General features: G+C 32.3%; 1 protein-coding gene across 1 annotated transcript; it reads left to right on the top strand.

Moving 5' to 3' along the window:
* The first annotated feature begins 433 nt into the window (after nt 1–433).
* Nucleotides 434–3,072, top strand: LOC113692426 (zinc finger protein WIP2-like). Its single transcript, XM_027210838.2, has 2 exons — nt 434–1,205; nt 2,287–3,072. Exons 1-2 carry the CDS (start codon nt 552–554, stop codon nt 2,728–2,730), a joined length of 1,098 nt encoding a protein of 365 aa, XP_027066639.1. The 5' UTR covers nt 434–551; the 3' UTR covers nt 2,731–3,072.
* Nucleotides 3,073–13,405: the final 10,333 nt, after the last annotated feature.

The following is a 13,405-nucleotide window of genomic DNA, read 5'->3' as shown; positions in this document are numbered from 1 at the left end:
TAGTACTCATTTCAGAGTTCTTTTCGTAAAAATAGAAGAAATGCTAGTTGGTTAAATTTTGGGAACTTATGCATTCCCAATTATAACGTCCCACAATTTCTTATTTAGCAGGAACTTTTTTCAACAAAACTTGCAGTTCTGTGTATTTGACATAGGAAATCCATTTTTCACACTACAAGGTTTGTTAAAGTTATGTGATATCAATGCAATGTTTGGGTCAATAAATATTCAAAAACCTAGTGGAGAAAAGAGGCATGAGATGAAGAAAGTTAAAGAAAGAAATTACGGTCCATGGATCTATTTCCCACCTCGGTAAAAGGCAAGGTAGCTTTTTTTTTTTTTTTTTTCTTTGGTTTTCTATTAAAGGGGGATAAAAAAAAAAGTATATAGTAGGAACCTGTAAGGTGATATATATTTCACCATTCAGCTCCTTTTGAAAAAGGTTGAGTGCTAATCAGTCTCCAGATTGCTCCTCATCACCATCACATTTTGGCCATCTTCTACTCTCTCTCTCTCTCTTTTTCTCTCTCCTCAAAGCTCACCTTTTCACCATGACTGATCCTTACTCAAATTTCTACAATCAATGGTTCAAATTCAACACTCCATACCCTTTTTCTTCCTCAATCTCCTCAAATCATCAGCCTCCTAATTATGTCCAAAACTTCTACTACTCGAACAATTGCATTCAGTACAATGGTACTAGCACCTCTTTTCACTCTCACAACAGCCCACCAAGCTCACCTCCTCTAAGAGAAGCCCTTCCTCTCCTCAGCTTAAGTCCAACAAGGCATGATCATGGAGCAATTTCAGAAGAGCCCTGTTGCCAGGAAATGGATATGGAAAGAAGTAGCAGCAGTAAATCCAAAGAAGACAGCCAAAAAACCCTCTTTCCCGGAGCTGTTCATGAGGTTCATGAAGAAGCTGAAGCTGAAGATGATGATGAAGATGTTACTGTAGCACTACATATAGGACTACCAAACCCTAGTGCAGCTGATCTGGCTTCCGTTCTTTCTTCTTCAGTTGAAACCACTGATAAAGATCATGATCAAGATGGAGATGTCTCAGCTGCTGGATACCACCCCATCATGAACAGACTCAACAAGGGCCAGTATTGGATCCCTACTCCTTCCCAGATTCTTATTGGTCCTACTCAGTTTTCCTGCCCAGTTTGCTGCAAAACTTTCAACAGATACAACAACATGCAAGTAAGTCAATTTCACAGATCAAAGCAGCCGCAGGAAATATTTTTAACTCCAAAGCTTTCTCTCCTCCTCGTTTTATTCTTCTTTTTTCTATTGTGAGTCTCCCTGCCCCCTCTCTCTCTCTACTTTTCCTTTTTCCAAATTCAATTCCTAAACTCAATAAGAATAGGCTCCCAAATTCCCAATTTCTAATCCTTTTTTTTCTAAAAGCTTGAACTTTAAGAAAAGGATTAGATATGGATATGGAGGAGTTGTTAATTATTTCCAAAATTTCATTTACTTTAAAAGTACTATTGGATTTTTGGAATTAACTATTCGGTATTTATCAATGTTCTTTATGACTTCTTTCAATTTCAATGCCGTAATTCTCCACACCTGATCCAACTGAACTAAAGCTGCTAGGTGCGTGAGCAGTGAACTCATTTATGTGATTGAACAACACAGACAATGTTCCTTGTTGCTTTAGACATTTCGAAGTTTGTTGTTGTCTGCACACATATCTGCACTGTGCATTCCAACTGAAAATCTTGCAGTTTTCCGGGATTTTTCCTTGAAGTACTAAGGAACAGAATCCCACCTCTAAGCTTTTATCCACTGTCCCCACGGTCGAGACCAAAACTACAGGTTGCAAACCAGCAAACCCCATTCTTAAGAAATCAAAGCCCTTTATCATCTGACGCAAATCTTCCTAGCTCCAGTCAACTTAATATTTTGTTTAACTAAGAACTACTATCTTATTTTTGTCTATGATATGGAGATCTTACCACCATTATAGTAGTATCTCCAAACAAATTAGGAAAAAATCAAGAATTCTGTTTTGTTTTCTTTCAAGAACCATTTCATTTAACTACTTACAATTAAATTTCTCGTTTTGTGTAGAAATGCTTCCTATAACTACTGATATGCTCTTGGATCCTTTAGTCATGATATTCAACATTTACATGCTTTATTTCATCCACGAAGATGTTTTGCATTGTCTTTTATTCCTCCATTTTGTATTTTTTCCCCTTTTATCTGGCAGAATTCTTCTAGACATAAGTACTGTTAGATTCACCAAGAAGTTTTCAATGTGTCGGTGATGCAGATGCATATGTGGGGGCATGGATCTCAGTACAGAAAAGGGCCTGAATCTCTAAGGGGGACTCAACCTACTGGAATGCTAAGGCTCCCTTGCTATTGTTGTGCACCGGGTTGCAGAAACAATATTGATCATCCAAGAGCAAAGCCACTAAAAGATTTCAGAACCCTCCAAACACACTACAAAAGGAAGCATGGGATCAAGCCCTTCATGTGCAGAAAATGTGGCAAAGCTTTTGCAGTAAGAGGAGATTGGAGGACTCATGAGAAGAATTGTGGGAAGCTCTGGTATTGCATTTGTGGGTCGGATTTTAAGCACAAGAGATCCCTCAAGGATCACATTAAAGCTTTTGGAAATGGACATGGAGCTTATGGTGTCAATAGCTTTGAAGAAGATGACGAACCTGCTTCTGAGATCGAACAAGATGATGACCAGTCCATGCACTCATGACCACAAATCCAGAAATATAATGGTGGTCTAGGGTACTCAACTAGCAACTAGCAAGTAGTCGAACTCAAGTAGGATTTACATATCAATGGCTTCTCAAGTTTGAAAATCCCTCAAAGCTTTTGATTTAGTTAGACTTGCAACTAGTTACCTCTCTGAGTATTACTCAGCCATTAAGGTAGTAATGATTCAAGAGTTCAACTTTCTAGCATCTCCCCTTCCCCGAGGATCAAGAAAAAAGATAAAAAGAAAATGAAGGATCGGTCATAAGTTTCGTTTAGATTATGTTCTCCATGTAAAGAACTTTTCGCTTTCAGTTTATGCTTTAATGATGTTTTCTTCTAACTGTATGATAGCGTGATTCTCTATTATTGCAACCTATGATAGAGGACTTAACAACTGAAATCTAGTGAAGAAAGACCAAGTTTGACAACATTGTGCATAGCTACTCACCTATCAAGGAACTAGAGTTATACTTAGCAGAAGCAAAACCATATGGGCAGTGGACACGGGAAACATAGTCCCATAAAGTACGGGAAAGCAATGCCAAAAGCTTCTGGCATTTTAATTAAAGAAGCAAGGACTGGAAATTTTTTTTGTTTACCCAAGAATTGGGTATTTAGCTTTGGTTGGACAGATAATGATAAATTCTGTAGGACGGAGTTTTCCCAGAAAGAACACCATCCGGACATGGAGAATGTTTTCTGTTAGGACAAAAATAGAAGGGGTTTTTCCAAATCCATGCATCTTCAACTTCATTTCCATAATGAATGAGCAGTTCCAAATCTTCCAATTTTTCATTCAGACCTCTATAGTGGGTTCCATGAGTAACACCTTTCGCAGTTTATTTTTCCCTTTTTTAATATACATTCCAAAGCCGGCTAGGTCACAGTTAGTAACGAAGATAGGGTAATAAGCTAGAGTAGCTTCATATTAATCTTGTTTATGTGATAAAGTAACCAAAAATCAAATTTCTTAATTAAAAAAAAGGAAGAAGAAGGAAAAGATGCAAAAAGTCTGGCTATTAATTCTTGCTTAAAATAAGTCCAAACCTTTTTTTTGGCTAAATGAAAAGTTAATTTGAGGTTTTCTGGTTAGTTTTTTCACGTATGCTTTTCAAAGGGTAAAAAGTTTAAACTTAAGAGAACTCACTGCCAAGAGTACCCGGGAAAATCTGTGCCTTTGCTTTTGTACCTAGATATTACTTTTTGCCTGTATACGCGTACTGAATCGGCAAATCCAAGTTTGTCCTTGCTAGTTATTTGTTGGTATTGGTAATGCTATGAGGTGATAAAAGGGATGTCCAGTAGCTCAAAATGCACATAGCAACTGTTTATGGGGAATACTATGCATGCAATAGGAATGATCCATCCTCCAAGTGGGAACACACATCTTTCAATCATCCACATGAAGACTTAACTTAGGCAAGTAGTATCATAAATAGATGGTATAAAGGTTGTACATATTCTTAGGCAAAAGGTGACTGGATAACATGACCAGGCCAGCATATTTGATCCAAAATCTATTTGAGTTAGGCTTTTCATCCTGTAAAAAAAAAAAGAAAGAAAGAAAGAAAATCAGCTTTTGGGGTGCGTATGATGCCCTTTTGCTTTGGATAGTGGAGTTGTGTATCATGTGATTATTCATGGTGTTGGAACATATACCATTTGAGATTCACTGTTGCTTGGAAAAAAGCAAATGATTAGCAAGAAGCTAGAGAGAGACTGGAGATTGTCCAATAGCTAGATGGATAAAAAGATGAGGTACAATTCAAATGGTTGTTGTACAGATTTAAAAGCTAAAGATCAAGAATCCAACCAACTTAATACATGATTAAGGATGCAAATTTTATACTCTTATCATACTATGTTTAAGAAAGAAAAAGAAAAACAGAAAAAAGAAACTAAAAAGGTTCTGTAACAGCTAGCATTAAATGAATACTGCCGGCTGGTGGGGGAATGAGAAAGAGACACGAGGAAGAAGAACTGAAGAAGGGACGAAGTGCAACAGTATAGAGCCTACGGCCTAGTTTGGAGGGTTGGTTGGTTGAGCAGATATGAAACATACAAGTACTGTTATCGCCTTCAGTTTCAGTACATGAACAGGAAAACCAATCTGATATATACTGTAGATTGAAGCGACATTTCAATAATTAATTTGACTGATATCCGTTTAGGTTCTGAAGCCTGAAACACTCCTACTGCTTCTGCTGTTTCCGTTTACTGTTTAGAGTCTAGTGAGTGACCATGTATGAGTGAGAATGAATGAGTGAATAGGTCATGGGAAAAACAATAATAATGGGCAGTGGGGAATACTATGAAAGTAACGAACAAAATATTACGAATTCTTACCATCCTTTTGTCTGCATGAACGTAAAAGTTTCTCTGACGGGTGCATCAACGCAACTCCAAGACCTGCATCTCTACCTACTGTCAGCCTGCCAATTCACCAATCTCTCTCTCTCTCTCTTGTTCCTAACGTTATTATTATCGATTTTTTTCACGAATGTCTATGGCACGGCACACTCGTTCAATTAAATCACATCTATTTAGGGATGTTCACGAGTCAGCAACCGAAATTTTGGTAACAAAATATTTTTGAAATTTGAGAATCAATTTTTTGAGACCAATTTTCTATTATTGTCCAAATCTTAGTTTGATAAATTGAATATTAGTAATTAGATTTCGATTGAAAAATCAGTAATTCAATCGGTAATCAGTAATTCGGTAATGTATTCTTGGTATTCAACTATTCATTCTCAAACTATTTTGTCAAAAATTATAATTGGATATATTTCAATTCTATCAAAATCTGAAATCCAATCTGGCTTGGATCAACCATTTTTTTGAATTTTTTCCAAAATTTGAACACCTCTACATCTAACCTAATAATCTATCGTGTGAATACACATATTTATAATAATTATTTTTTTCTATTTATACATTGTCATATTTATTTTTATATCTTAAAATAATCAATACCTGAACCATATCATAATAAATATCCACTTGGCGCTCTGACCCAATTATTATTATTATCATTATTATTATTATTATTATTATTATTATTATTATTATTATTATTATTATTATTATTATTACTATTATTACTACTATTACTACTGTTACTACTGTTGTTACTATTACTACTATTATTAATACTACTATTAATACTATTATTACTATTATTATTACTACTAGTATTATTATTACTAGTATTATTATTTTGTCAAATGGCACATTTGCTGTTATTCTGTAATCCATAAGCCTGTTTTTACTTCTGCTGAAGGTTTTCACATTCTTGTTATAAAATGTTCTACAACAGAGATAAAGTTGTTCAATATTAGAAAAGACACACATTAATTTGAAAACTAAATTGTACTCACAATTAAATACATGCACCTCGAAAACATTTTGAACAAGAATTTGACTGCGTCTCTGACATCAATTATTGAAGATATTGGAAGCCAGAACCCATTTTTAATGATAAATGAGATCATTTCCCCCTTCCTATCCAAAACTTGTTTTGAAATAACCAGCTTGATCTCAACATCTTTTTGGTTGAAATAGGGCATAAACCTTGGCTTTGAGTGGATGAAAGCAGAATTCTTTTAAAATAAATAATACCCGTGAATGGCAATAGGTACATGGCTCATCAGCAAATGCCATAACCCCTTTCCCTCCCTGGCTCCCAATTGTGTGGTATTCTGTCATTTTGATGAACTTTGATTGCAGCACTTTGAACATTTTTTGGAGTGTACACCCATTTTAACCCATGCAATGCACTTGGGAACGGTGTTTGCACCTGTTAGGTAAGTTGCTAATTAGTACCTTTATTACAAAAACATGAGATTTAAAATTTAAAAATCCTACAATACATTTTATAATTTGTTGGCCAGAGATGCATTAATTAGGTAGATAAATTACAAGTGTATTATCATTATACCATAATAGCAAGCCTAAGAACTGGTAATGGTGGTATTAGCAGGTGTAGCGAGTATGAAAATTAAATTAAATTAACAGAAACATCTGCTTTGGGGTGATAGTTTGATTAAAATCCCAAGAAACTTTCTTCATCTCCTATGTAGCTTCTCAAGAGATTGTTGATTTATATTAGTAATGGACTAGTCTTGAACCACCCGTGGATATTGCATATATACTGCTACCGAAAGTGGAGTTTTCAAGGAGACCAAGCATCCCAACAAGCTAGAAAGAATATGGGTATATGTTTATCCTTCCCATTTGTATTCATATTCCAGTACAAGGGAGACAGCTTTGTTCCCTTGGCTCGAATCACTAGCCTTTTTCTTCCATAATTTTTAGTTCAAGCCACTCGTTTCTATTCTCAAGATATAGTCCACACTTCATGGGTAGTAGCAAGCTTAAGTTGAAGTTTTGTTCCTGTTACTCAGAGAGAGAGAGAGAGAGAGAGATCTTTTAGATTAGTCTTTTTCTTTTTTTCTTTATGTATTTTTCATTTCTCTATGATATGACATTATTGCTTCATGGAACTTTGACATGCACAGCATCTACTATTAGATTATTGATTTTCGAAAAGAAAAAATCTTCATTAATCGTAAAGATTTCCCAAGGTTGGTTAGGAAAGAAAAGAAATTGTTGTTAATATATTCTTCTTTTTTCACTAATCGTTTGGAACTTACTTATTTTTTAGCATTAACAGTAATACTCGTACCTCTTTCCCGAGTGATGAATTTCTCTTTTTTCCTTTCCCTTTTCTTGGAACTTTCGGAGTCAAATTGCTTCAAATGGAGCAACTAAATTATTTTGCTTCTTGGTTTTTACGTAATTTTTTGGTAGATTTTCCAAGTTAACTCCTTGAAGTTTTTCGTCCTGAATTAAGTCCATTATATAAATGTAAACTTAAAAAAAAAAAGAACAAAAAGAATCAGCCAGTTAAATTATGACAAGCCATGTCCAAGAACAAGCTAGAGACCTCTTTCCGTATAATTGACAAGAGACAACTTTGTTGGCAGGGCCCTTGAAGAAAAAGATAAAGGGGAAAAGGCAAAAAAAATGATTTTGACCCCATGATGATCACCTTTGAAAAGAAGAAAATAATTGTAGAAAAATAAAAGAAAGACAACAAGTAACAAAAATTCTTCTTTTGGACAATACCTGGTGATACCCTTTTTCCCTTATCATTATCCATGCTGTATGCCTAGCTTCTTTTTTTTATATACGTCTTGTGCTAAACTTTTGTCACTTTGATTTTTGAAGATTCTCCAAATTGTTGGTATTGGGGTATCTTTGTTTCATGGGAATAATAGTATATATGGACGAAATCTTCATGATGAAGCAAGAGAGAATTTTTTTTTTTTTTTCTTTTTGGTTGCATATTTTTATGTGAAAGATAAAGCACAATCTAGGCTTTTCTCTCTGCAATATTTGGCTCATGAGAAAAAGTAAAGTTTGACGTTTTCATGAACATCAAATCAAGATATTGGAATGTTTTCTCCAATATGGTGTAAAGAAGAACCTTCGTACATAATCGAGACACATATCGACCAACCAAGCCTACTTGTGTAAGCAAGAACTTGTTTCCTTACGTACCAAAATAGCATATAGCTAAAAAGCTACGTAAAGCCCGGATAGCTTACAGATTGCCCATATGCAGTCATGCGCGATATAAACCTTAAAGTACTTTTTTTTTTTTTTGTTTTGGGGGGAAAAATATTAGCTCCTCACCAATTTGCTGACAAGTTTTGTATCCTTGAGGCATTTTATTTTATTTTCTTTTCTTTTCTTTTTTTGCTGTGGCCCGACATTTTGGTGCTTTTGCTATCCCTCCGCAAAGAAAAATATCACCCCAAGAATTAGAAGTTTTGACTTCAAATCCTCCATTCCTTTCTCGTTTTTTAAATTCCATCCCTCAATTTTTAGAAAAAAAATTAAATATATATATACTCCTTCGTTTGGTGACTTGCCCTTAATGTCCTTAAATTAACTTTAAGAAAAGGTTCTTAATTTGGCATCAACTAGAATATGGAAATTGAGGTATTAAAACAACAACAAAAAAATCTGTGGCTTTCTTTTTCAAAATACTCTAAAAGAACTCCTAAAACCATTTAATGTCAGGAACTAGCCAATGTAGTATAGTCTATACAACATACACGTCTATTTTTGTTTGGAATAATATTGTTTAGACATCTTATTTTTATAAATCTTGTACTTGTGTTCATAATGGACTCAAAATTGTGACGAAACTACAATTTACTCTATATGTATTTTGCAGTTTGTTCTTTACTACTGTACATTGTAGAACCATATTACTACGTATTTGAGTGGATTGAGCTAGAATTAATTGTTGTATACTCATAAAGATCTTGCATTGTTTGCATAAATTAAGCACTAAATTTAATCATTGTTTGGAAACCATGGATTAAATTATGATTGGTATCTTTTTAACGTACTATTTAATGGGTGCCCATAGGCTATTCGTTAATATATAGTTTAGGTGTTACATTTTTGAAAATACAAGATTAATTAGAAAAAATAAATAAATAAAAGGGATGGTAGGTAAGATTAAATAGAAAAAGTATATAAATGTAAGGATGGATAGCAATTGTTAGTGTGCGTGTGTGTGTATACATATATAATAGGTTAGGTGAATACTTAGCATGTTAACGAATGTCTTGAGGGCACCGGTAGTAACCTTTTGCTAAAAGGATTGATTTGATTAATTAAGAAATTATATGGAGAATTTTGCATCGCCATTGGCAGTCAAGAGCTAAGTTTAAGGTACTTTTAAGGTGCCCAAGAGAAACCTACTTTTTGATCTCCCAAATGTTTGATTTTGATATTTGCCACACAAATCCTTCATTCAACGAAATGTTGGTAAAAAATAAGAAGCTCACATAATTATGCATTTCTGAAATCCGAAGATTAATGTCTCCTTTAAAAAGAGCAGAAGCACTTCCTGTCTACTCCATAACAGATCATGGAAAGTCGGACAGCCTCTTTTGCTTAGTACTCAGTGTTATGAGAAAGAATATACTAAAATTTCGTAACTTAATTGATTGAATGAGCTAATTAATTTTAATCAAATTAAAGATCACTTCCTGCGACACATTCTGAGATGATTATGTAGAATAAATTCAAAATATGAATGATGTAATTGCTAGTTCAAAGAAAAAGCTGTAACCATTTTAAAGTGCAATTAACCTAAACATGAACAAAAGTTAGGGGAGAGGCTAAAAGTCAGGACCTATAAATAAAAGGTTCAGCTGTGTCATATAATTAACTGAAACATCTTTAGTTCTTGCATGTCCTACACACACACACACACACACATGTAGGCATTCTTGCTCCAATTTCAAAATGGCTTACAACAAATTAATAAAGTAATAAAGAAATGATAGCATGAATTAGTTTTTGACATATGTGGATTTAATAATAAAACCCAACATGAAAATGAGATATTCAAAATCAAAATCCTGAAAATTTTGATATATGGTTTGGCCTCGGTTAGTAAAAATTGTTTCGTAATGTGAACTTCGCTGTGAGGGGGATTTTTTGACTGACGGTTACTTGCAATGGCTTTTAGGTTTGTAGCAATAGCAATTTTTTTTTTTGGGTTACAAGAAGCAATAGAAAAAAAGTGGGGTGCTTAATTCTTATTGTTATGCCTCAATAGTACGATCATCTCAATCCAACGTCTGAACTAGAGATTTCTAGGGAAATTATAAATACGAAATTTTCTTTCGTGAATTTGAATTATTCCTGAATGCCATTAATGTAGAATATGCATTTAAATTTTATAATGACATCCAATGAATGATGTCATTGGAACTAATTTTGTTATCTAACACAAATAATATTTTCTAACACAGGAATAACTTAAAGATTTCATAAGGCCTTAATTTTATGTAGACTGGAAAAGAATTCGTTTGACATCCATAGCCTCGGTCCTTCAGAATAGGATTCATTTGTCATTCTTGTAATGGCTGATGTAACACAGACTTGGATTACCTTAAGAAAATTTTAAATTTTAAGAAGAATATTTAGGAATAGGTATTTTGCATGTTCATGTAAATAACAACACCATTATGGCATATGAACTTTATTAACTAAATAATTAGTAATCAAGGTTCTGATCTAATCTTGTGTTGATTCCATTATTTTTTGGACCAAAGACATTGCTTTCTTAAATTAATATATGGGATAATTTTAGAAACCTCCCTGTTTCTGACAATTTCAGTGAGCTCCCTCCAGGTTTGGAAATACCTACCTCCCTTGATTTGATAGTTTTAGTAAGGAAAAATCGTTCAAAATGTCCATCACATTTTGTAAAATGACTTTTTTTATCCTTCACTTTTAAAAATGTAAGTTTACGTCTCTTACAAATTCACATTAATTAAATTTGATTCCCATCTAGATTTTCGACTAGATTTTGGTCGAAATTCGTCGCATACTTTGCATGTGATCATTTTTAGGGGTAAAATTTTCAAATCAAAAATTACATAATTTGATCTATAGTTTCTTATATTTCACAAAATGAATTATTTTGTCCCTCACATTTCATAAAATGAATTTTTTCATCCCTCATATTTCACAAAATGAATTTTTTCATTTCTTATTGATCATATGTATGAATAGTTTTTTTTTAAATCCATGTATATATCTATTTAATTTTATCTGAATAGTATGAATAGTATGTAATATATCTTTATTTGATTTCACATAAACAGACTAATTATAGTTATATACATGCTATTCAATAGATATGTACATGAATTTAAAACTAACAATTTTGTTTTAAACCCCATATATATATATATATATATATATATATATATATACATATCTATTTGATTTCACTATGTGAATCTACTCAATATTTATAGCATTTTCTCTTTTGATAATAATTCATTTATTGAATTGTGTAATAACGCCATATAATTAATCGGTGCTAAATCGAATTCTATAGTCATGCTAATAAATTATAGTTTAAATCTGAAATTTTTACTCGTCTCCTTTAAACTAATAGTTGAATTTCTTGCCTTGTGATTGTTTTAAAATTTGAAAGTGTCAATCATTTATTTCTTTTTATCATACTTTTCCTTTGTTAATTTTTTCTTCTTTATTTTTAATTTTCAAATAAAAGGAAATGAACATGAGTGAAAACTAATAATTTTTTTAATTCCCTGTATATATCTATTTAATTTCATTTGAACAATACGTTTAGATGAAATCAAATAGAGATACATTAGATACTATTCGTATTGTTCAGGTAAAATCAAATAGATATATACATGAGTTAAAAAAAATTATTCATACACATGATCAACGAGGAATGAAAAAATTTATTTTGTAAAATATGAGAGATGAAACAATTCATTTTCTGAAATATAAGGGACAAAAAAATTTATTTTGTCAAATGTGAGAGGTTATGGATTGGATTATATAAATTTTAATTTGACAATTTTGCCCCTAAAAATGATCACACGTAAAGCACATGATGAATTCTGATAAAAAACTAGTTGAAAACCTAGACAGAAACCAAATTTGATCAATGTGAATTTGTAAGGGACATAAAATTATACTTTTAAAAGTAAGTGATGAAAAAAGTCATTTTACAAAATATGAGGGATGTTTTGAACAATTTTCCCTTTTAGTAACAAAACCTTAAAATAATATTGACTCAGTCAAATTTTTAAATGAATACCCAAAAATGCCCATGTGTAATGAGTTTTAATTTATTTTCCTATACAATTATAAGATTATCTAATATAATTATAAAGAAAATATGCCAAATTTTTCATGTCCATACCTACTATTTGATAAACAACTATAATAGTAATTTTATCACTATGATAGGATATTTTTGATAATATTTTATTATAGATTTAGATTTATAAGATAGAAAAGAAAATGTTGAAGTAATTTATTTAGAGTTTATGAATTTTTTCGAGTAGTGGGATTATCATAATTTAGTAGGGGCTTAGGGCCATTTCTTTTTTATTTATTATTAATTTTAATACTAAAAGATAGAAAATAAAGATTAGCAAAAATATTGGATTACATATAAGTTAACTCATAAAAAAACTATTTCGACATTTGGTTACAATAGAAACTATAGGTAATAGTACTAGTTCAACAATTTTATTGGCAAAAAATTTAAAAAAAGAATAAGAAGGAAAAATAATGAAAAATAATTTTAAAAGTCATTCTAAGTATAAGCATACCAAACAAGGGAACTTTATTAAAATATTTAAAGGTAGTATTGTCATTTTAAATGATAAGGAAGGTATGTGTAATTTTAAAACCTTGAGGGAGCTAAATGAAATTGTTAAAACCTCAAGGGAGGTTTCTGAAATTTTCCCTAAATATATTTTTGAAGATTATGGGTCCCAATAATCATTGCAGTTTGTTAAAAACAAGAATCGAATCACAACTTTAAAGGCAAACTACTCCTGCAAAACGAAGAACTTTAACCATCTCCAGTCTTTTGAAAACTTGCTAAAGTAGATAAAAACCAACTTAATGGAGAGAAGGGTTCACTTCTAAGTTCGAAGTCCAATCAGAATGCAAGTAAAAAGATAAGCATATCTAAAGTGCAAATAAACGAGTCTTTTGCGATTTAGGAAAGTGCATGACATTATCACATAGACTCTCTTTTGTCTTTTTTTTTTTCTGTACACTACTCATTAATTTCTCCG

The sequence above is a fragment of the Coffea arabica genome, chromosome 6c (assembly GCF_036785885.1).
Source record: "Coffea arabica cultivar ET-39 chromosome 6c, Coffea Arabica ET-39 HiFi, whole genome shotgun sequence".
Taxonomy (NCBI): Eukaryota; Viridiplantae; Streptophyta; class Magnoliopsida; order Gentianales; family Rubiaceae; genus Coffea; species Coffea arabica.
The sequence above is the reverse complement of the archived record's forward strand: the minus strand, read 5'-3'. Positions and strand labels throughout refer to the sequence as shown.